Here is a 26141-nt window from a genome sequence, read left to right on the forward strand (position 1 = left end):
AACTAGAAAAAAATAATTGCTAAACCTTAGAGTAAAATATTTATTTAAAAAGAAAAAGTTAAAATTCCAGAATTTCTAACCAATTCCCTGAAGCCAGAAATATATTACACTGATTTGCCCAACCACTGTACTTGGCTTCAAATCAACAAAACTTTTCTATCTATTCTTATGTGTTTACCTGGAACATTAGACCTTTAGGGTGAAAAATACTTTTAGGAGAATACATCTTTATAGAGAGTAGTACCAAAAAAGCATAACCCCCAGAATTTCACTTCCAAAATAGACGTATTTCACTTTAGGGGTGAAACAGAATACAAATCTAGTATCTGTTGATTAAAATTGAAGCAAAAGGGAGTTAAAACATTTAGTACAATTCACGCAAGACTTGCTCAGGATTTGTAACAATTTGAACCTGAGCTGTGTTCTAGAAGACATTCTGCATGAAGAGCAGTGCATTTTCATTTCCGACTTCAATAAAATTAAACTGAGTTAATCTGGGTGCTTTAAACCCAAAGGCACACAGAAAACACGATCAAAATGTTACTGGTAATGGTAAACAGGAGGAAAAATTACTTAGAAACCCGCAAACAAATGGCATAAACTCCAATTAAAATATCCGAACTAGTTACCAGATGAGGCACTTTGTAGACATCTTTGAATCACCTTGAAAACCATTCAAGTTCCCTGATGTATTTTTCAGCCTCCGCAATGTTTGGGCTTTTCAAGAACTTATGTATTCATAATACTTTAAAAAAAAAATTTTATGGTATGCTTCTGCATAATAAAAATAGTTAAAATTGCTCTTCAAACTTTGGTTCATTATTATGCAAACAAGACCAAATATTTCTTAGCATTCTCCAGAAACATAAATTACAGTACATCAAAAGTCATTTTAAAAACCATACCTTGCACCCTCAATATCTCCTTCATTACAATATGCTGTTATCAGTCTCTGGAAGGTAACCTGTGTATTGAGGGGACAAAAACAAACACTCTCAAGTATTTGCTTCATTTAATTTGGAAAAAATGCACCAATTTGCTGACTGGTTTGCAATTTATACACAAAGGTTAAACAAGTTAGTAAATAAAAATATCTGTACATGGAATTCATCTACAAAATCAAATCAAAATATGCACTGCTTGTTTTTTTTTTTAAAAAGAGAAAGAATAAAAATAAATCTGGTTTCATTCAGAAAGGTTAAATGTATGCTTTAAGAAAACTGGGCAATAACATTGTTTTTAATTTGAATCAAATTTAAGAGGGTGCGCGGGGGCACTCTCCGGGCTCCAAAACTTCTACTTTACGTGAGAAAACAGAAAACTGCATTAATTGTTGTAAAATGTGACATCTAAGTGCATATTTCATGTACTCGCAACAATGGAAATATTGTAGATTTAATCAAAATAGCAATTGTGAAATAGAGAAACAATGGATTTAGAAACTTCACTCTAAATAGGGTAATAACTTACTCTGTTAGGTTGCACATTTGCAGATTCCATTTTTGCCAGAAAATCAGTTGGTGAAAACTTGTGCTCATTCTGAAGATAGACTTTCAACAATGCATTGTAATGGCTAACATCATAAACAGCACCTAGGTATGAAAGATTATTGGTGAGAAGAAAATAATCAACACACTTCAACTCTCAGCTACTGGTAATCATTTCATCTGCACAACTTAGAAGGTAAAAATTCTTCACCTTTGGAACTTAGGATCAAATTTAGTCCAAAATGATGCAATGTAAACCTCCTGTCTACGAGCTGTAAAGGCCATACACCAAATGTATTTGAGCTATCCCAACCCAGTTCCTATTGGGCATACATCCATAGCATAAAACTGTCCATAATTCAGCACTAATTGACAATCTCGCTTCAAGGCCAGAAGATCACTCAGGTGGGAAATGGAAAAACATCAAGGGATGCTCCTCTGGGACAGAGCACAGCGGGTTTTACTATGGATATAACTGTGCTGCACCTGACCAGCTGCTTAAAATTAAAAGCACTTCATTCTCCACACTACATTCGTCACCCCAATGCGCATGAATTACAATAATTTGAAGATAAGGACGATTAATTGAGCTAATTATTCCCTCATAGCGCCAAGCAATAGTAAGTTCACTAACAGTTTAAGTTCAACTTGTTATATTCTATAAGATAGTATTGTGCATCAGTTTGTACTTGTCGTTAGCAGATTCTAATTTTGAAAATAAATCCTGACAATAAAGATTTACTCTTTGTTTTAATGTGTCCTGGAACTCTATGGGCTCCATAGATGGTGATAACTGTTGTGATCCATTCAAGCAGGAGGTTAACATGCATTATGGTGCAAGAGTCTCACACGTAGTTGACAGCAACAACTGAGGGTGCTTACTTATAACTGGCTGTCACACTCACTTTAACCATTTAACAACAACTTGTATTTATACAGTACCTTTAATGCAGTGAAACGCCCCAAGGCGCTTCACGGGAGTATTATGAGACAAAAAAAATTGACATCGAGCCACACATGAAGAAATTAGGGTAGGTGACCAAATAGCTTGGTCAAAGAATAGATTTTAAAGGACTGAAAAATCTATTCCAGTGAGGAGGAAAAGATGTAAAAGAAAAGTTAGCAAAGAAACAAAGGACGGTATTCAAATAAAAAAAGGGCATACAAAGTGGCCAAAACTAGTAGGAGGACAGAAGATTGGGAAGCTTTTAAAAGCCAGCAAAGGATGACTAAAAAAAAATGATTAAGAAAGGGAAGATAGACTATGAAAATAATCCAGCACGAAATATAAAAACAGATAGCAAGAGTTTCGAAAGGTATATAAAGAGGAAAAGAGTGGCTAAAGTGAATGTTGGTCCCTTAGATGAAGAGACCAGGGAATTAATAATGGGGAACATGGAGATGGCAGAAACTCTGAACAAGTATTTTGTATCAGTCTTTACGGTAGAGGACACAAACAATAGATAGTCAAAGGGGTTATGGGGGGAGGAGGAACTTAACACAATCACGAAGGAGATGGTACTCAGTAAGATAATGGGACTAAAGGCAGATAAATCCCCTGGACCTGATGGCTTGCATCCTAGGGTCTTGAGAAGTAGCGGCAGGGATCATGGATGCATTGGTTGTAATTTACCAAAATTCCCTGGATTCTAGGGAGGTCCCAGCAGATTGGAAAACTGCAAATGTAACGCCCCTATTTAAAAAAGAAGGCAGTCAAAAAGCAGGAAACTATAGACCAGTTAGCCCAACATCTGTGGTTGGGAAAATGTTGAAGTCCATTATTAAAGAAGCAATAGCAGGACATTTGGAAAAACATAATTCACTCAGGCAGAGTCAACATCGATTTATGAAAGGGAAGTCATGTTTGACAAATTTGCTGGAATTCTTTGAGGATGTAACGAACAGGGTGGATAAAGGGGAACCAGTGGATGTGATGTATTTGGACTTCCAGAAGGCATTTGACAGATGCCACATAAAAGGTTACTGCACAAGATAAAAGTTCACGGGGTTGGGGGTAATATATTAGCATGGATAGAGGATTGGCTAACTAACAGAAAACAGCGGTGGAATAAATGGTTCATTTTCGGGTTGGCAATCAGTAACTAGTGGGGTGACGCAGGAATCAGTGCTGGGACCCCAACTATATACAATCTATATTAATGACTTGGAAGAAGGGACCGAGTGTAACGTAGCCAAGTTTGCTGACGATACAAAGATGGGAGGAAATGCAATGTGTGAGGAGGACACAAGAAATCTGCAAAAGGACATAGACAGGCTAAGTGAGTGGGCAAGAATTTGACAGATGGAGTAGAATATGTTGGAATGTATGCGGTCATGCACTTTGGCAGAAAAAAATCAAAGAGCAAGTTATTATTTAAATGGAGAAAAATTGCAAAGTGCAGTACAGTGGGACCTGGGGAAACACAAAAAGTTAATATGCAGGTACAGCAATGGAATGCCAATGGAATATTGGCCTTTATTGCAAAGGGAATGAAGTATAAAAGCAGGGAAGTCTTGCTACAGTTATACAGGGTATTAGTGAGGCCACACCTGGAATACTGCGTGCAGTTTTGGTTTCCATATTTACGAAAGGATATACTAGCTTTGGAGGCATTTCAGAGAAGGTTCATTAGGTTGATTCCATGGTGAGGGGTTGACTTATGAGGAAAGGTTGAGTAGGTTGGGGCCTCTACTCATTGGAATTCAGAAGAATGAGAGGTGATCTTATCGAAACGTATAAGATTATGTGGGGGCTTGACAAGGTGGATGCAGAGAGGATGTTTCCACTGATATGGGAGACTAGAACTAGATGGCATAATCTTAGAATAAGGAGCCGCCCATTTAAAACTGAGATGAGGAGGAATTTCTTCTCTCAGAGGGTTGTAAATCTGTGGAATTTGCTGCCTCAGAGAGTTGTGGAAGCTGGGTCATTGAATAAATTTAAGACAGATAGACAGTTTCTTAACTGATAAGGTAATAAGGGGTTATGGGGAGTGGGCAGGAAAGTGGACCTGAATCGATGATCGGATCAGCCATGATCGTACTAAATGGCGGAGCAGGTTCGACGGTCCGTATGGCCTACTCCTGCTCCTATTTCTTATGTTCTTATGAAAGAGAGTTAGAGAGGCAGAGTGGTTTTGGCAGGAAATTCCAGAGCTTAGGGCCGAGGCAGCAGAAGGCTCGGCCTCCAATGGTTGAGCGATAATAATCAGGGATGCTCAAGAGGACAGAATTCGAGGAGTGCAGATATCTTGGGGGTTTGTGGGGCTGAAGGAGATTACAAAGATAGGGAGGGGCGAGGCCATGGAGGGATCTGAAAACAAGGATGAGAATTTTGAAATCAAGGCATTGCTTAACCTGTAGCCAATGTAAGTCAGCGAGCACAAGGATGATGGGTGAGCGGGACCTGTTGCGAGTTAGGACATGGGCAGCCAAGTTTTGGATCACCTCAAGTTTATGGGTAGAATGTGGGAGGCCAGCCAGGAATGCATTGCAATAGTCAAGTCTAGAGGTAACAAATGCATGGATGAGGGTTTCAGCAGCAGATGAGCTGAGGAAAAAGTGGAAACGGGTAATGTTACGGAGGTGGAAATAGGCGATCTTAGTTATATTGCAGATATGTGGTCGAAAGCTCATTTCAGGGTCAAATATGACACCAAGCTTGCGAACAGTCTGGTTCAGCATCAGACAGAAGTTGGGGAGAGGGATGGAGTTAGTGGCTAGGGAACGGAGTTTGTGGCATGGACCGAAAACAATGGCTTCAGGCTTCCAATATTTAATTAGAGAACATTTCTGCTCATCCAGGACCCGATAACGCTTTATATGGTCCAGCCAGATCTGGCGTTGCATGGCTAAACCTGTTGTCCGCCATATCCGTTCAAGTCTGCGTCGCTTGGACTTAAGGGAGCGAAGTTGAGGGCTGTACCGGGGGAACAGCCAAGGTGAGAGAGTGTAATTGTTTTAGCGTTAATAAAATGTTAAAAACACTGAAGCCTTTGTATTTTACGAGATGCTTTTTCTCAAAATGTTTTGTCCTCATTAATAAAAAAGTATACCATTAGTGTAGTTGTCTTTTTGAATTGATGTCAATGAAGGCAAAGGGTTAAATACTAATAACATTAACAGCAATAGAAATTGCGCAGTAAATGTAACCGTAATAAGTGAAAGTGATTTATTCACAGAATTTGAGACTAAACATCTTGTTGGCACAGTAGTTCAATAAATCATAAAATAACTCAATAAATTACCTGCCTATTTATTCAAGCCAAATTGAGGAAACGACCTGGACAGTTACAAAGTTTACTTCTATGCCTTTACAGCAGTACAGATGAATTATATAATCTATCTGCCACCTAGATTTTTTTAAAGAAGTGTTTATGAATATAGTAACTTGCCTGGAGCTACTGCCATTTTAAATATAGTCACACAAAAGAAATAGAAGCAATCTTTTAGCTTACTTACCCATACACCGTAAAACAGGATAAATTCACAGCATCAATATTTCACATTGTGAGATAATGAACAGACTTGTGACAATGGAAAACAGAGTTTGTCACAACGATGTTTATCTGTTGCAAAACGGAATAAATCTGGAAGATTGCAATTTTCACTGACCAAACATGGAAAAGAATCACAAAAAAGGTGTACTGTATCTACAATTTAATGGCCTGGATTTTGCGTTAAGATTAACGGTGAGGCTAACAGCGCTCATCGTTATTGTGGAGTAAATCGGCCATCAACTTCTGGAGCTCGCAAATGTGCAGTTAAATGCAGAAATCTGGAAGTTGCTGTCTGAGCTGCGCTCCTCCACAGGCTGCAATACACCGGTACCTCGCCGAGAGATTCAGCATTGAAATCCATTTAAAGGCGTGAAGTTGCTGCACTAACACACTAGTCACCCACTAAACACATCAGAAAAAGTTAGGGCTGGTGCATTCAGGTGCAAGTGAATTTTTAGCTGTGTGATAAGTCTTAATTACTGCCAAACAAGCTCTCTGCCACTGAAAAATTAATTTTACAAATATGGAGTCTCATTCCTTAAGAATTTAATTATTGTTAGTTTTTTTTTTAATTTAAATTTTGTTAACTTTTTTTCTCACTCTCTTTTAATCCTAACTTTCTTTCCCTATTTTTATTTTGCTTTGTGTACATGATTTTACAATGAATTAAATACTCAAATTTATACTTCCTGATTTGGACTCTGACTAGCTCAGTGAGGATTCTTCAATCTGATTGATTGAAGAGACATGATGTAATGCAGCACGATGGAAATTATCTCTAAATACCATAGATTTCAGCTCAAAAACCCGCAAAAAGTCTGTGGGCAGCTGTAAGCGTAATGAATGGCAAGCGCCGTTCCTTAGTCGCTGACCGCAAATGTTTATTTGAATTCTTAACCAGAAAATTAGAGGCATATTGTGTGTATAGTGTTATAAACCAACTGAATCTCAACAAACATTTTCATGCACTAGAAACGTCAAACAAGGTTTTACACATTGAAATTAAATGCTGCTTTTTATTATGTATTCCTTTTGATGGTTTCTTGATTTTGTCCCCTCATTAGAGACTCTGTTCACAATAAACAAAGTACAATGAGATCTAAATTATCTTCACATCAATTATCCACCTTTCCAATTATCTGCCAGAATCTTTGGCCAGATAAAGACTTGTGCAAATCATTGCCTCAATGCCTGCTTCTGCTAATCTCCTCCTGTCTGGTTGATAAATCAACATTTCTTCCAGGAAAAAATAAATTCTATTCTGAATTTTTACACTGCCTTCATTTGCATGCCAGGACATTGCTGTGCCATACATATACGACCAAATTTTGAGGATTCTTCATAATCCACTGTAAGCATCCGAGGCGGCGCCAACTATTTCTATTATCCATTAGAGTGGCCCGCTTCATTACAGCACAGAAGAGAGACTCAACTCATGTTCATACCTAGCTCTTGTAATTTGTCCCAGATTCTGTGAGCCAAGTCTGTTCTTTCTGGCAGTTGCATCTCTGGAAGCAGGGAACCACAGCTACGCAGCAGGAGCAAGGCTTGATTGCCACTAGGAAAGCCTGGTTTTAAGAAAGAAAATTACAGTAAAAAAATATTAAAAGATATAAAGAATACACAACATTGTTGAGTTCGATAGGGTGTATGGAAAATCAACTAGAGTGACACCAAATAACAGAATTAACAGATTCCCATCAGATCCACATTACAAAGCGATCTATGGTCTATCTGGAATACCAATCCAAGCTCATATTCTTTTGTAAAGTTATAGCCCTAACACATGGCACTCTTGAACTTGATATCGATCACTTTTTCCACCATTTAAGTTTGTGTTATCACAGGTTACAAATGTCAATTAAATGAAAAAACAGGTCACTCAGAAGATGCATAGCATGTCATCTGTCACACAAAAATAAACACAAGGAAGTAGTGTGTGGATGGTTACCACACTCTCTAATGGTATTTAAACAGGCATGGTGCAACAAAATAGTTGCATTCAGTCAGAAAATGGAAGTTTATTTTTAAATTCCAGACCCAAATGTTCAACAATACCAATCCCCTTCAGATCTATATTTTTACATCTTCCTCCATTTCATGTTAGACGTGTAACGTTCGAGTAAGATTAAACCCAGCAAGTTACTTTAGGTTTTCATGCAGACTTGAGACCACCTGACAAGTCATTTCAGCAAAACACTTAAAAAAAAAATTACAGTACCACATCATAGCCTAATTTAAATAATTTCAACAATGCTACATGTAAAAACAACTTTAAAAACATATAGCATGCTTACAACATCCCTTCAATCTCACTTAGTACTGATATAATTCCTGCTGATCCCAATGATGCTAGCTCAAAGTCTGGCCAGATCACACCTTGAGTACCACTTTCAATTCTGGTCACAGACAAAAAAGACTCAATCCTGGGAGGCAGCTCAAAAGAGCCACAAGATCAATCCCTAGTGCCAAAGGACGAAGTTGTGAGGAAACAGTGAATAATCTTGGATGTTACAGCCTTGAAATATGACGAAGAAGGGAACTCAATATATTTTAAATATATGCACGCGCATACATGACAGCATACAATTATAGAAAATGTAAATCAGGAACTCTACTTCAAACTAAATCATGACTGTATAAAAAGGGCACAGGTTAAAAATAGTAAAATGCAAATTTAGGGCTGAGGTTCTTCACAAACAGTGACCAAAAAATATGGAATGACCTCTGGATAGCATAGCATAGCTAATCATTTAACAAATGCTAAATGTGGTTATGGTGGGAAATGCTAGAATCTTTCTGAATGGATGAGCTAAGTTTGGCAAATTTGCCTTCCTTACCTGTACCTATCTTATGATCTTTCAAAAACAAATCACACAGAAAAAAAACACATAGAAAATAGGTGCAGGAGTAGGCCATTCAGCCCTTCTAGCCTGCACTGCCATTCAATGAGTTCATGGCTGAACATGCAACTTCAGTACCCCATTCCTGCTTTCTCACCATACCCCTTGATCCCCCTAGTAGTAAGGAGTACATCTAACTCCTTTTTGAATATATTTAGTGAACTGGCCTCAACAACTTTCTGTGGTAGAGAATTCCACAGGTTCACCACTCTCTGGGTGAAGAAGTTTCTCCTCATCTCGGTCCTAAATGGCTTACCCCTTATCCTTAGACTGTGACCCCTGGTTCTGGACTTCCCCAACATTGGGAACATTCTTGCTGCATCTAACCTGTCTAAATCCGTCAGAATTTTAAACGTTTCTATGAGATCCCCTCTCATTCTTCTGAACTCCAGTGAATACAAGCCCAGTTGATCCAGTCTTTCTTGATAGGTCAGTCCCGCCATCCCGGGAATCAGTCTGGTGAACCTTCGCTGCACTCCCTCAATAGCAAGAATGTCCTTCCTCAAGTTAGGAGACCAAAACTGAACACAATACTCCAGGTGTGGCTTCACCAAGGCTCTGTACAACTGTAGTAACACCTCCCTGCCCCTGTACTCAAATCCCCTCGCTATGAAGGCCAACATGCCATTTGCTTTCTTAACCGCCTGCTGTACCTGCATGCCAACCTTCAATGACTGATGTACCATGACACCCGGGTCTCATTGCACCTCCCCTTTTCCTAATCTGTCACCATTCAGATAATAGTCTGTCTCTCTGTTTTTACCACCAAAGTGGATAACATCACATTTATCCACATTATACTTCATCTGCCATGCATTTTCCCACTCACCTAACCTATCCAAGTCACTCTGCAGCCTCATAGCATCCTCCTCGCAGCTCACACTGCCACCCAACTTAGTGTCATCCGCAAATTTGGAGATACTACATTTAGTCTAAATCATTAATGTACAATGTAAACAGCTGGGGCCCCAGCAGAGAACCTTGCGGTACCCCACAAGTCACTGCCTGCCATTCTGAAAAGTACCCATTTACTCCTACTCTTTGCTTCCTGTCTGCCAACCAGTTCTCAATCCAGGTCAGCACACTACCCCCAATCCCATGTGCTGTAACTTTGCACATTAACCTAGTGTGTGGGACCTTGTCGAAAGCCTTCTGAAAGTCCAAATACACCACATCAACTGGTTCTCCCTTGTCCACTCTACTAGAAACATCCTCAAACAATTCCAGAAGATTTGTCAAACTTGATTTCCCTTTCACAAATCCATGCTGACTTGGACCTATCATGTCACCTCTTTCCAAATGCGCTGCTATGACATCCTTAATAATTGATTCCATCATTTTACCCACTACTGATGTCAGGCTGACCGGTCGATAATTCCGTTTTCTCTCTCCCTCCTTTTTTAAAAAGTGGGGTTACATTGGCTACCCTCCACTCCATAGGAACTGATCCAGAGTCAATGGAATGTTGGAAAATGACTGTCAATGCATCCACTATTTCCAAGGCCACCTCCTTAAGTACTCTGGGATGCAGACCATCAGGCCCTGGGGATTTATCAGCCTTCAATCCCGTCAATTTCCCCAACACAATTTCCCGACTAACTGAGGATTTCGCCCAGTTCCTCCTCCTTACTAGACCCTCTGACCCCTTTTATATCCGGAAGATTGTTTGTGTCCTCCTCAGTGAATACCGAACCAAAATACTTGTTCAATTGGTCTGCCATTTCTTTGTTCCCCGTTATGACTTCCCCTGATTCTGACTGCAGGGGACCTACGTTTGTCTTTACTAACCTTTTTCTCTTTACATATCTATAGAAGCTTTTGCAGTCCGTTTTAATGTTCCTTGCAAGCTTCCTCTCGTACTCTATTTTCTCTGCCCTAATCAAACTCTTTGTCCTCCTCTACTGAGTTCTAAATTTCTCCCAATCCCCGGGTTCGCTGCTATTTCTGGCCAATTTGTATGCCACTTCCTTGGCTTTAATACTATCCCTGATTTCCCTTGATAGCCACGGTTGAGCCACCTTCCTTTTTTTATTTTTACGCCAGACAGGGATGTACAATTGTTGTAGTTCATCCATGCGGTCTCATAGGGCCCAAGTTTCCACATGATTTGCGCCTGATTTTTAGGAGCAACTGGTGGAGAACGGACTATCTTAGAAATCGCAATTCTGCACATTTTTTTTTCTGCAGTTCTAGTCAGGTAGAACAGTTCTACTTTGGAACAGAATTTTTTCTTCAAAAGGGGGCGTGTCCGGCCACTGACGCCTGATTTCAAAGTTTCCACAGTGAAAACGTACTCCAAACTAACTTAGAATGGAGCAAGTGAAGATTTTTGTAGAACTGAAAAAGCCTGTTCTACACATTAAAAAATCAGGCGCAGGTTACAAATTAGGCGCAGGGAACGGGGGGGGGGGGGGGGGGGGGGAAGGGAAGTCATTAAATTCTACAATAAATCCTTAGTTATACTTACACAAATAAATCCAACCTGAATAAACATTTATAAGCAAAGAAAAGATTAAATAAACCATGTTCCTACCTGTGTGAAAGTTCTTCAGGCAGGCCTTTAGGAAGCGGTTTGCCATCGAGACCAAAGGCTGAACGGGCCGGTGCCCGAGATTTCGGGCAGGGCCCGTCCCCAGCACCAGAGGTAGGTGGCGTTGGGTCGGGTCGGGGAGAGAGGTTCGGTTCGGGTCGGCGGGGGAGGGAGGGAGGGAGGGAGGGAGAGAGGGAGGGAGGGAGGGAGAGAGAGAGAGAGAGAGAGAGAGAGAGAGAGAGAGAGAGAGAGAGAGAGAGAGAGAGAGAGAGAGAGAGAGAGAGAGAGAGAGAGAGAGAGAGAGAGAGAGAGGAGGGAGTGAGGTAGGTCAGGTCGGGGAGGGAGGTCAGGTCAGGTCGAGGAGAGCGACGTCAGGTCGAGGAGAGGGAGGTCAGGTCAGGTCGAGGAGAGCGAGGTCAGGTCGAGGAGAGGGAGGTCAGGTCGGAGAGGGGGAGGTCAGGTCGGATCCAGTCCGGGGGCGAGAGTAGAGTCGGGTCGAGTCGGGTGGCAGCGGCAGACAGGTCGAGTCGGGGGCGGAAGCAGGATCGGCGGGGAAGCAGGAGCGGCAGCGACAGGCGGGTCGAGTCGGGGGGGGGGGGGGGGGGGGAAAAGAGAGCAGGATCGGCGGGGAAGCAGGAGCGGCAGCGACAGGCGGGTCGAGTCGGTGGGGGGTGAAGAGCAGGAGCGGCGGGGAAGCAGGAGCAGCAGCAACAGGCTGGTCGAGTCCGGTCGGGGTGGGGGGGGTGAAGCAGGAGCGAGAGTCGGCAGGAAGCAGGAGCTGGCCGTGGGAGGAGCCTTATTCACGCAGCCCCAGTGAGGCCATTCGGCCAGGGCTAGGGGCTGCGTGCTTCGGGCCCCTCCCACACAGTTTCGGGCGCCTGGAGCTACTGCACTTGCGTGCCCACTGTAGCGCGCATGTGCAGAGCTCCCGGCATTGTTTTCGGCGCAGGGTCCTAGCTCCGCCCCCTACAGCTCTTGCTGCACCGCGCCGAGGGCCAGAGGACCTGCAGGGAGGTGGAGAATACGGACGGTTTTTTTAGGCGCACTTTGTGGCGCGAAAAACGGGCGCCTAGTTTGGAGGGGCGCCCGTTTTTTATCATGTGGAAACTTGGGCCCTAAATGTCTGCCATTGCCCATCCACTGTCAATCCCTTAAGTATCATTCGCCAATCTATCCTAGCCAATTCACGCCTCATACCTTCAAAGTTACCCTTCTTTAAGTTCTGTACCATGGTCTCTGAATTAACTGTTTCATTCTCCATCCTAATGTCGAATTCCACCATATTATGGTCACTCTTCCCCAAGGGGTCTCGCACAACGAGATTGCTAATTAATCCTCTCTCATTACACAACACCCAGTCTAAGATGGCCTCCCCCCTAGTTGGTTCCTCGACATATTGGTCTAGAAAACCATCCATTATGCACTCCAGGAAATCCTCCTCTACCGCATTGCTTCCAGTTTGGTTAGCCCAATCTATATGCATATTAAAGTCACCCATGATAACTGCTGCAACTTTATGCATGCACCCCTAATTTCCTGTTTGATGCCCTCCCCAACATCACTATTACTGTTTGGAGGTCTGTACACAACTCCCACTAATGTTTTTTTGCCCTTTGGTGTTCTGCAGCTCTACCCATATAGATTCCACATCATCCAAGCTAATGTCCTTCCTCACTCTTGCATTAATTTCCTCTTTAACCAGCAATGCTACCCCACCTCCTTTCCCTTTTATTCAATCCTTCCTGAATGTTGAATACCCTTGGATGTTGAGTTCCCAGCCCTGATCATCCTGGAGCCACGTCTCTGTAATCCCAATCACATCATATCTGTTAACCTCTATTTGCAGTTAATTTCGCACTGCAAAGTAATGATATCCTGTTACTTGTAACAGTATTATGCTGTAAAAATGGCAGTGATGGATCCAGGGCTGTGATTTAATCTCAAGACTACAAGCAAAAGAAGAACTTGAATTTGTGTAGCACCTTTCACAACCTCATTGGCTGTGAAGCTCGTTGGAAGTAATTCTGAGGTGCTGTTACTGTTGTAATGTGAAGAAATAAATTAGGTCATCTGAATGCTGGAGGACTTATATGTCGTATCACAGTGAGCGCAAGATTTCCTTTCCTAAGTGTGTGGAGCTTCCAAACTCTGGTGCACTTGCACACATTTCTGCAGCCAGTTAACAATGGCACTGGAGGAGATCTGGGAGTCATTTGCCCACCTGTAATTTTACAATAAATGGACTTGGGAAAACATCGAGAACCATAGAGAAGAGACTTTTCTGACCGTCAGAATAATAAATATTCAGCGCTCTCATCTTAACCTTGTTGAAAATACTACCTTTATGTCCATAAATGTTCCAACTAATTATGTCTCAATGCTCCTCTGAACTTCACCTGCTTGTTTCTTCCAAGCTCCAAATGCACCGTCCCACACATTCCTCTTCCTTTTACAATCCAAATGTGTCGAAATCAAGAGTCACTGTATAATCTCCTACGTCAATTGCTTCATCAGGATTTTAAAACTGCAGCACTCTACCTCCCTCAGTCTTCCCTTCCTTCTGCAAGCTTAAGGTTTTTCAAACTCAAATCCAGCATCAGCTAATCAGCACCTCCTGACAACTCATCTTTTCTTTTACTCTTTTCAACTTTGGCAAAATCTTTGGCAACAGTACAGCTGTTGGCTTTTCACTTGGGGGTTTCATAGGAATTGCTAGATGAAAACAGACCAAAGTCCATCTAGTTTGCCTTCTCATCATCATCATCAGCACAAGGAGTCCCTCAAAATCGAGGAAAACTTGCTTCCATTCTAAAAGTGAGTTCTTAGGTGACCGAACAGTCCAATACGAGAATTACAGTCTCTGTCACAGATGGGACAGTCGTTGAAGGAAAGGGTGGGTGGGACTGGTTTGCCGCACGCTCCTTCCGCTGCCTGCGCTTGTTTTCTGCATGCTCTCAGCGACGAGACTCAAGGTGCTCAGCGCCCTCCCGGATACATTTCCTCCACTTAGGGCAGTCTTTGGCCAGGGACTCCCAGGTGGCGGTGGGGATGTTGCATTTTATCAAGGAGGTTTTGAGGGTGTCCTTGAAACGTTTCTTCTGCCCAACATGGGCTCGCTTGCCATGTAGGAGTTCCGATAGAGCGCTTGCTTTGGGAGTCTTGTGTCAGGCATGCGAACAATGTCGTCCGCCCAACAGAGCTGGTCAAGTGTGGTCAAGTGCTTCGATGCTGGGGAGGTTGGCCTGATCGAGGACGCTAACGTTGGTGCGTCTGTCCTCCCAGGGGATTGGCAGGATCTTGCGGAGACATCGTTGGCGGTACTTTTCCAGCAATTTGAGGTGTCTACTGTATATGGTCCTTCTACCATTTTGGTAAACGCATGATACAATTATTCTAGAGTTGTTGACTAATTATAACAATCATTTTCTATCAATTGGTCAACAACAGACCCAGCAATGACACAGGAAACCTCTCCCTCCCGCCCTCTGCCCCCCACCCCCCAAAGTGATGGCAAGCTTTGGGAACCATTAGGCCCAGTCACCTTTTTCCTCCCAAGCATGCTACACTTACAGAAACATAGAAAATAGGTGCAGGAGTAGGCCATTCGGCCCTTTGAGCCTGCACCACCATTCAATAAGATCATGGCTGATCATTCACCTCAGTACCCCTTTCCTGCTTTCTCTCCATACCCCATGGTCCCTTTAGCCGTAAGGGCTATATCTAACTCCCTCTTGAATATATCCAATGAACTGGCATCAACAACTCTCTGTGGTAGGGAATTCCACAGGTTAACAACTGTCTGAGTGAAGAAGTTTTTCTTCATCTCAGTCCTAAATAGCTTATCCCTTATCCTTGGACTTCCCCAACATCGGGAACATTCTTCCTGCATCTAACCTGCCCAGTCTTGTCAGAATTTTTTGTGTTTCTATGAGATCCCCTCTCATCGTTCTAAACTTCAGTGAATACAGGCCCAGTCGATCCAGTCTCACCTCATATGTCAGTCCAGCCATCCCAGGAATCAGTCTGGTGAACCTTCGCTGCACTCCCTCAATAGCAAGAACATCCTTCCTCAGATTAGGAGACCACAACTGAACACAATATTCCAGATGAGGCCTCACCAAGGCCCTGTACAACTGCAGTAAGACCTTCTCTGATCTTATACTCAAATCCCCTTGCTATGAAGGCCAACATACCATTTGCCTTCTTTACCGCCTGCTGTACCTGCATGCCAACTTTCAATGACTGATGTACCATGACACCCAGGTCTCATTGCACCTCCCCTTTTCCTAATCTGCTGCCATTCAGATACATAGAAACTTAGAAACATAGAAAATAGGTGCAGGAGCAGGCCATTCAGCCCTTCTAGCCTGCACCGCCATTCAATGAGTTCATGGCTGAACATGAAACTTCAGTACCCCCTTCCTGCTTTCTCGCCATAACCCTTGATCCCCCGAGTAGTAAGGACTTCATCTAACTCCCTTTTGAATATATTTAGTGAATTGGCCTCAACTACTTTCTGTGGTAGAGAATTCCACAGGTTTACCATTCTCTGGGTGAAGAAGTTTCTCCTCATCTCGGTCCTAAATGGCTTACCCCTTATCCTCAGACTGTGACCCCTGGTTCTGGACTTCCCCAACATTGGGAACATTCTTCCTGCATCTAACCTGTCTAAACCCGTCAGAATTTTAAACGTTTCCATGAGGTCCCCTCTCATTCTTCTGAACTCCAGTGAATACAAGCCCAGTTGATCCAGTCTTTCTTGATAGGTTAGTCCCGCCATCCCGGGAATCAGTCTGGTGAATCTTCGCTGCACTCCCTCAATAGCAAGAATATCCTTCCTCAAGTTAGGAGACCAAAACTGTACACAATACTCCAGGTGTGGCCTCACCAAGGCCCTGTACAACTGTAGCAACACCTCCCTGCCCCTGTATTCAAATCCCCTCGCTATGAAGGCCAACATGCCATTTGCTTTCTTAACCGCCTGTTGTACCTGCATGCTAACCTTCATTGACTGATGTACCATGACACCCAGGTCTCGTTGCACCTTCCCTTTTCCTAATCTGTCACCATTCAGATAATAGTCTGTCTCTCTGTTTTTACCACCAAAGTGGATAACCTCACATTTATCCACATTATACTTCATCTGCCATGCATTTGACCACTCACCTAACCTATCCAAGTCACTCTGCAGCCTAATAGCATCCTCCTCGCAGCTCACACTGCCACCCAACTTAGTGTCATCCGCAAATTTGGAGATACTGCATTTAATCCCCTCGTCTAAATCATTAATGTACAATGTCAACAGCTGGGGCCCCAGCACAGACCCTTGCGGCACCCCACTAGTCACTGCCTGCCATTCTGAAAAGTACCCGTTTACTTCCTTGCTTCCTGTCTGACAACCAGTTCTCAATCCACGTCAGCACACTACCCCCAATCCCATGTGCTTTAACTTTGCACATTAATCTCTTGTGTGGGACCTTGTCGAAAGCCTTCTGAAAGTCCAAATATACCACATCAACTGGTTCTCCTTTGTCCACTTTACTGGAAACATCCTCAAAAAATTCCAGAAGATTTGTCAAGCATGATTTCCCTTTCACAAATCCATGCTGACTTGGACCTAACATGTCACCATTTTCCAGATGCACTGCTATGACATCCTTAATAATTGATTCCATCATTTTACCCACTACTGAGGTCAGGCTGACCGGTCTATAATTCCCTGTTTTCTCTCTCCCTCCTTTTTTAAAAAGTGGGGTTACATTGGCTACCCTCCACTCGATAGGAACTGATCCAGAGTCAATGGAATGTTGGAAAATGACTGTCAATGCATCCGCTATTTCCAAGGCCACCTCCTTAAGTACTCTGGGATGCAGTCCATCAGGCCCTGGAGATTTATCGGCCTTCAATCCCATCAATTTCCCCAACACAATTTCCCGACTAATAAAGATTTCCCTCAGTTCCCCCTCCTTACTAGACCCTCTGACCCCTCTTATATCCGGAAGGTTGTTTGTATCCTCCTTAGTGAATACCGAACCAAAGTACTTGTTCAATTAGTCTGCCATTTCTTTGTTCCCCGTTATGACCTCCCCTGATTCTGACTGCAGGGGACCTACGTTTGTCTTTACTAACCTTTTTCTCTTTACATACCTATAGAAACTTTTGCAATCCGCCTTAATGTTCCCTGCAAGCTTCTTTTCGTACTCCATTTTCCCTGCCTTAATCAAACCCTTTGTCCTCCTCTGCTGAGTTCTAAATTTCTCCCAGTCCCCAGGTTCGCTGCTATTTCTGGCCAATTTGTATGCCACTTCCTTGGCTTTAATACTATCCCTGATTTCCCTAGATAGCCACGGTTGAGCCACCTTCCCTTTTTTATTTTTACGCCAGACAGGAATGTACAATTGTTGTAATTCCTCCATGCGGTCTCTAAATGTCTGCCATTGCCCATCCACAGTCAACCCCCTAAGTATCATTCGCCAATCTATCCTAGCCAATTCACGCCTCATACCTTCAAAGTTACCCTTCTTTAAGTTCTGGACCATGGTCTCTGAATTTACTGTTTCATTCTCCATCCTAATGCAGAATTCCACCATATTATGGTCACTCTTCCCCAAGGGGTCTCGCACAATGAGATTGCTAATTAATCCTCTCTCATTACACAACACCCAGTCTAAGATGGCCTCCCCCCTAGTTGGTTCCTCAACATATTGGTCTAGAAAACCATCCCTTATGCACTCCAGGAAATCCTCCTCCACCGTATTGCTTCCAGTTTGGCTAGCCCAATCTATGTGCATATTAAAGTCACCCATTATAACTGCTACACCTTTATTGCATGCACCCCTAATTTCCTGTTTGATGCCCTCCCCAACATCACTACTACTGTTTGGAGGTCTGTACACAACTCCTACTAACGTTTTTTGCCCTTTGGTGTTCTGCAGCTCTACCCATATAGATTCCACATCATCCAAGCTAATGTCTTTCCTAACTATTGCATTAATCTCCTCTTTAACCAGCAATGCTACCCCACCTCCTTTTCCTTTTATTCTATCCTTCCTGAATGTTGAATACCCCTGAATGTTGAGTTCCCAGCCCTGATCATCCTGGAGCCACGTCTCCGTAATCCCAATCACATCATATTTGTTAACATCTATTTGCACAATTAATTCATCCACCTTATTGCGGATACTCCTTGCATTAAGACACAAAGCCTTCAGGCTTGTTTTTTTAACACCCTTTGTCCTTTTAGAATTTTGCTGTACAGTGGCCCTTTTTGTTCTTTGCCTTGGGTTTCTCTGCCCTCCACTTTTCCTCATCTCCTTTCTGTCTTTTGCTTTTGCCTCCTTTTTGTTTCCCTCTGTCTCCCTGCATTGGTTCCCATCCCCCTGCCATATTAGTTTAAATCCTCCCCAACAGCACTAGCAAACACTCCCCCTATATTCTGCCTTCGTGTTTTTGCCACCAAAGTGGATAACCTCACATTTATCCACATTATACTGCATCTGCCATGCATTTGCCCATTCACCTAACCTGTCCAAGTCATCCTGCAGCCTCTTAGCATCCTCCTCACAGCTCACACCGCCACCCAGCTTAGTGTCATCTGCAAACTTGGAGATATTACACTCAATTCCTTCATCTAAATCATCAATGTATATTGTAAATAGCTGGGGTCCCAGCACTGAGCCCTGCGACACCCCACTAGTCACTGCCTGCCATTCTGAAAAGGACCCGTTTATCCCGACTCTCTGCTTCCTGTCTGCCAACCAGTTCTCTATCCACGTCAGTACATTACCCCCAATACCATGTGCTTTAATTTTGCACACCAATCTCGTGTGTGGGACCTTGTCAAAAGCCTTTTGAAAGTCCAAATACACCCCATCCACTGGTTCTCCCTTGTCCACTCTACTAGTTACATCCTCAAAAAAATTCCAGAAGATTTGTCAAGCATGATTTCCCTTTCATAAATCCATGCTGACTTGGACCGATCCTGTCACTGCTTTCCAAATGTGCTGCTATTTCATCTTTAATAATTGATTCCAACATTTTCCCCACGACTGGTGTCAGGCTAATCAGTCTATAATTACCCGTTTTCTCTCTCCCTCCTTTTTTAAAAAAGTGGTGTTACATTAGCTACCCTCCAGTCCATAGGAACTGTCTCAATTTATTTTTAAATTGTGCAGCCTTGAAACCAGTGCTCGATTCCCATAAGCAATTCCGAACTTTTCTCTGACACAGTGGCATCACAGAAGGAACATAACCACCAAATCCATCAAAATGATCAAGCTGATTAGCATATGCTGAATGCAATAGCACAAAACACACTTGCAACACATCAATGGAAATACTACACATAATTCCCACCACTGATCAATTTTCCCTTCACTTTGCTGTACACCTTCTTCCTCCAAGCCCCAGCCTCAAACTGTCACTGAAAAGACAGATAGTATGGCATGAACTTACCTTGCAACAATATGAGAACATTGAATATGTTCAAAATAACTGTCTGTCCAATTCTGTGAGCTCCTAGAGGACTGCTGCTGCCATTGATTTACAGTCCAGCATCAATCAATCAGCAATACCAGGAGTGCTGGCATAACGAGAACTTGAAACATATACTTTTATATGTATAGCATAAACAAATTGTGTGTCAGAGATGTATTCACACAGAAACACTGCAGCACAGCATTGTGGAAATGGGCGACATAGGTTCAATCCTCAATCTGCTCAGTTTTACATGCCATTCATAAACATGGTGTCAGCTGTGGCTCAGTGGTAGCACTCTCGCCTCTGAATCAAAAGGCCGTGGGTTCAAGACTCACTCCAGAGACTTCAACATAATGACACTGCAGTGCGGTAATGAGGGACTGCTGCACTGTCGGAAATGCCATCTTTCAAATAAGACGTTAAACCGAGGCCCCGTTTGCCATCTCAAGTGGATGAAAAACATCCCGTGGCATGATTTTGAAGAAAAGCAGGAGCTCTCCCATGTGTCCTGGCCAATATTTATCCCTCAACCAACATTACTAAAAAAACAGATGATCTGGTCATTATCACATTGCTGTTTGTGGGACCTTGCTGTGTGCAAATTGATTGCCAGATTTCCTACATTACAACAGTGACATGTCAAGAGCATGCAGAAATCAAGCGCAGGCAGCTGAAAGAGCGTGCGGCAAACCAGTCCCACCCACCCCTTCCCTCAACGACTATCTATCCCGTCTGTGACAGAGACTGTGGTTCCCGTATTGGACTGTTCAGCCACTTAAGGACTCATTTTTAATGTGGAAGCAAGTCTTTCTCGATTCTGAGGGACTGCCTATGATGATGACACTTCAAAAAGTACTTAATTGGCTGGAAAGCGCTTTGGGACTTCCTGAGGTCATAAAAGGCGCTATATAAATACAAGTCTATCTTTCTTTAAAGTCAAAGCTCTTTTTTTCTTCCTACCACTCAACCTCCAATGAACATGCCTAACTTCCACAATCCAGATGAGACACTTCTGTCTTCATTGTAGGCATTTCCAATGGATATAGACTCATAGAATTTTACAGCACAAAAGGCTGCCATTTCGTCATTATGTTGCTAAAAGAGTTATCAACATTTCCCTTCCCTGTAAAATGGTTTGTTTTCTAACTATTCCACATCTGATGCGTTAGATTATGATATATGATTTTCACATCCTTTTATATATTTATTCTGCAATTCAGTGAAGGTGTATTCGTAGACTTTGTGCTTAGTCGAGTTGTGAAATTTATAGATAGTTTTGTGCAACTAGAACAATTTATACTCTATATGGGACAATAATATTCTCATCTTAACTATCCAAAATAACCCAACAGCCTGCAATGGCCAAAATGCAATTAACATTATTCACCTGTGATATCAGAAGTGAAAACCATCAAAAAAAGTTCAAAAACCTTTACAAACACAAAAGAACCAGCTGTCAGTCACTGGATTATCGAGACTAATCCAATCTCAGGCTTCGACTGAAGAACTGCCGAGCCGCTACTCTTCATAAAAACCCTAGTTTGATTACAACCCACTGACAACCCTCATCTATGCCGTTGTTACCTCTAGACTTAAGAAAGAATTAAGAAAGTAAATGGTATGTTGGCCTTTATTACAAGAGGATTTGAGTACAAGAGTAAAGACATCTTACTGTAATTATATAGGGCCCTGGTAAAACTACACCTGGAGTATTGTGTACAGTTTTGGTTGCCTTACCCAAGGGAGGATATACCTGCCATCAAGGGAGTGCAACGAATGTTCACCAGACTGATTCCTGGGATTGGGGGCGGGTGGGGGAATTAGGTTTATATTCTCTTGAGTTTAGAAGGAAAGGTGATCTCATTGAAACATACAAAATTCTTAAAGCTTGACAAGGTAGATGCAGAGAGGATGTTTCCCCTGGCTGGGGAGTCTCGAAGCAGGGGTCACAGTCTCAGAATAAGGGGTCAGACATTTAAGACGGAGATGAGGAGAAATTTCTTCATTCAGAGGGTGGTGAATCTTTGGAGTTCTCCACCCCAGAGGATGCTCAGTCGTTGCATATATTCAAGGCAGAGATCAACAGATTTTTGAATATTAAGGGAATCAAGGGATATGGGGTTAGTGCAGGAAAGTGGAGTTGAGGTAGAAAATCAACCATGATCTTAGTGAATGGCGGAGCAGGCTCGAGGAGCCGAATAACCTATTCCTGCTCCTAATTCTTATGTTCCAGACTTGGCTATTCCAACGCACTCCTGGTCAGCCTCCCATCTTCCACCCTACATAAACTTAAGCTCATCCAAAGCTCTGCTACGCATATCCGAACTCGCACCAAGTCCTGTTCACCCAGAGATATCTGTACTCCCCCAATTCTGGCCTCTTGCACATCCCTGATTTTAATCGCTCCACCAATGCCGGACGTGCCTTCAGCTGTCGAGGTCCTAAGCTCTGGAATTCCCTCCCTAAACCTCTTTGCTTCTCTACCACTCTTTCCTCCTTTAAGATGCTCCGTAAAACCTCTCTCTTCATCTGCCCCAATATCCCTTATGTGGCTCAGCATCAAATTTTGTTTGATAACACTCCTGTGAAGTGCCTTGGGACATTTTACTCCATTAAAAGGTGCTATATAAAAGCAAGATGTTGCTTAAATGTCAAGAACATGACAACTTATTTCTACTATACTCAGCTCTCCACCGGGTGAACCAAACATCACATCATAGTTGGACCTGGTCACTACTGCAATCAAATTACACTTAAAAAAAAAATCAATGGATTAAATAAAAACAGCCTTTGAAACTGTTTTTAGCCCACATGATCTAAATATGCAGATTCCAGCTCAAGCTCAAATGGGAGAATGGCAGAGGCAGAGAAAATTAGGCAGGAATATTATTTAAATAAGTAAATACCGAACATTTAGGTAATCATATAAATCTTAAAGTATGCGTCAAAGAAAGAGAAACCAACAAAGGTTTTATAAATTTACTTTCAATTATTTCAAAGTACATACTTTAGTAAAGACAGGATGAGGAAAGATAATATCGTTGAAACTATTATAAACTAGAAACCAATTTTTTTAAATGTTACAAGCATAAATGTAACAAAAACCAAACCTGTTCGACAGATGTCATGAAAAATCTTCAACAGCAGGGTTTTCGTGATGCGACCTGTTCTCCGAACAGAAGAGTCCAGCTTGTTTAAGGCCCAGTCAAATTGCATGGCCTGCTTGGCCCGAACCCCTGTGCTTCCTTCATCTTTGGCTGGTGCCTTCTGCTCTGTGGCAACAGCACAGAATCGCGCATTGCTGTTCAGAGATCTGGAAAAGCTAAAAAATTATAAATAGCTTTCGTCAGTTGCACACAATTGCAAAAGTCACCATTAGTACTGATAAACATGTTCTTAGTCAGAAAGGTTCTCTTAATTCACAGGTAAACTGGAACATTAAATTGAGGGTACGCAAGCAACAGTGGAGACCAACAATCAAGCAACAAATATTAACTTCTGCAAGTTGACTTAGATTGAGATGTTTAAAATCTAAGCACCACCAATGGTTCAATGGATGATGGCACTGCCTTGTATAGTGCTTAGCCATAGAGACAAGAAGCTCCCAGGTTCGATTCCTCATTGGTAATGAGTTGGTAGACAGGTCAGCAACAGGGGCACCAGAACTGACCTCACCACGCTTCTGCTATGCAGGAGTTCCTGTTTGCCATCCAATGATGATGACTAGAGAGTGTGCATGTATTTATTGGGTGAAGACAGGTATGGTGTTTTCTCTTGTTCAAAAGCCTGCTGATGGTGTTTAAGCTCACACATGAAGAATGACAACTTGAACCAGATACACAAGAGCAACTGGCACTCATGGAACTGTACCTCAATGGAGGATACCACTATCAGCCTAGTCACGGTGCTTTAGGACTATGTTGTGATGGGGTGAAAGATGGTCTTTCACAATTTTTCTTCAATGGTGGCAAAGTCCCAATGCAGATTGAATTTGTGACTTATAGGACATACATTGGAACAGTTTTTATTCATGGTTCAGATCTCTGACACATAATGAATTATAGCATAAAGGTGTACCAAAGACCTTCACCTAAAAGCTGTGTTTTCAACCTGAGATCTGATCCTATTTTTATTATTTTAAGTACGATATTCTCAGATATCTTGCTCTGTCTTACTGGTTCTACTTCAACCTGTAAATAGGCCTATTTGTTTTAACTATTTGCATTAGTCAGACATATTTTCCACTTTTCAAAGTAATGAGAATCTAGTGAACATCCCAGGTGATCTCCAATACTACAGATCTGAGCCAATGATTAATTGTGGCATGTCAGCCCATTCATAGCAGGCATAAGGATACAATTTTCATTTTCAACTATATTTGGTCTACTTATGGAAACGATTTTACCAAGAGCATAAGCAAAATGTGATGGGAGGAATCTTGAACCCTGACAAGATTCTGGATTAACTCTCCCAAGTGAGCAGAAAAACATTTTTCTGACGTTGCACTATGCAAACCACTTAGTATTTACTTCGTGGTTTGTGCTGCTTAAGAACAGCATTTTTCAGTAATGACCCATCAACAATTCAAAATCTCTGCCAAGTTTACTTATGGCAGAACTATAGAAACATAGACATAGAAACATAGAAAATAGGTGCAGGAGTAGGCCATTCGAGCCTGCACTACCATTCAATAAGATCATTGCTGATCATTCCCTCAGTATCCCTTTCCTGCTTTCTCTCCCTACCCCTTGATCCCTTTAGCCGTAAGGGACATATCTAACTCCCTCTTGAATATATCCAATGAACTGGCATCAACAACTCTCTGCGGTAGGGAATTCCACAGGTTAACAACTCTCTGAGTGAAGACGTTTCTCCTCATCTCAGTCCTAAATGGTCGACCCCTTATCCTAAGACAGTGTCTCCTGGTTCTGGACTTCACCAACACCGAGAACATTCTTACCGCATCAAACCTGTCCAGTCCCATCAGAATCTTATATCAGAGATCCCCTCTCATCCTTCTAAACGCCAGTGAATAAAGGCCCAGTTGATCCAGTCTCTCCTCATATGACAGCCCAGCCATCCCTGGAATCAGTCTGGTGAACCTTCGCTGCACTCCCTCAAAAGCAAGAACGTCCTTCCTCAGATTAGGAGACCAAAACTGTACACAATATTCCAGGTGAGGCCTCACCAAGGTCGTGTACAACTGCAGTAAGACCTCCCTGCTCCTATACTCAAATCCCATAGCTATGAAGGCCAACATACCATTTGCCTTCTTCACTGCCTGCTGTACCTGCATGCCAACTTTCAATGACTGATGAACCATGACACCCAGGTCTCGTTGCACCTCCCCCTTTCCTAATCTGCCACCATTCAGATAATATTCTGCCTTCATGTTTTTGCCACCAAAGTAGATAACCTCACATTTATCCACATTATACTGCATCTGCCATGCATTTGCTCACTCACCTAACCTGTCCAAGTCACCCTGCAGCCTCTTCGCATCCTCCTTACAGCTCACACTGCCACCCAGTTTAATGTCATCTGCAAACTTGGAGATATTACACTCAATTCCTTCATCTAAATCATTAATGTATATTATAAAGAGCTGGGGTCCCAGCACTGAGCCCTGCAACACTCCACTAGTCACTGCCTGCCATTCTGAAAAGGACCTGTTTATTCCTACTCTCTGCTTCCTGTCTGCCAACCAGTTCTCTATCCACTTCAGTATATTACCCCCAATACCATGTGCTTTGATTTTGCACACTAATCTCTTGTGTGGGACCTTGTCAAAAGCATTTTGAAAGTCCAAATATACCATATCCACTGGTTCTCCCTTGTCCACTCTACTAGTTACATCCTCAAAAAATTCCAGAAGATTTGTCAAGCATGATTTCCCTTTCATAAATCCATGCTGACTTGGACCGATCATGTCACTGCTTTCCAAATGCGCTGCTAGTTCATCTTTAAGAATTGATTTTCCCCACTACTGATGTCAGGCTAACCCGCTTAATTACCCGCTTTCTCTCCCTGCTATTTTTGTTAATACATCTGAAAAATTACATCTGAATTTCCTTACCCTCGTCAAATCTTCACATAGCTCTATCGGCAACAGCTTTATCTGGAGACAAATATTTCTTAATGTGTCCTCCATGCATGAAGTGTTCTAATCTCGGAGAACTCTTGATGTATTTACCCACATAAGCTTTTCCAATGTAATCTTCTTTAGTCAGCAGCTGAAATAGCT

At 42.4% G+C, this 26141-nt stretch overlaps 1 protein-coding gene across 1 annotated transcript in view; it reads right to left on the reverse strand.

Moving 5' to 3' along the window:
• lrpprc (leucine-rich pentatricopeptide repeat containing) overlaps positions 1–26141 on the reverse strand; it is a 187398-nt gene that overhangs the window by 157655 nt on the left and 3602 nt on the right. Inside the window, exons 2-5 of the mRNA XM_070889342.1 lie at positions 23008–23219; positions 7432–7554; positions 1471–1592; positions 906–964 (exon numbers count right to left, since the gene is read on the reverse strand). Of these exons, the coding sequence (XP_070745443.1) occupies positions 906–964; positions 1471–1592; positions 7432–7554; positions 23008–23219 (516 nt within the window). The remainder of the gene's footprint in view (positions 1–905; positions 965–1470; positions 1593–7431; positions 7555–23007; positions 23220–26141) is intronic.

This window comes from Pristiophorus japonicus, chromosome 9 (assembly GCF_044704955.1).
Source record: "Pristiophorus japonicus isolate sPriJap1 chromosome 9, sPriJap1.hap1, whole genome shotgun sequence".
NCBI lineage: Eukaryota > Metazoa > Chordata > Chondrichthyes > Pristiophoridae > Pristiophorus > Pristiophorus japonicus.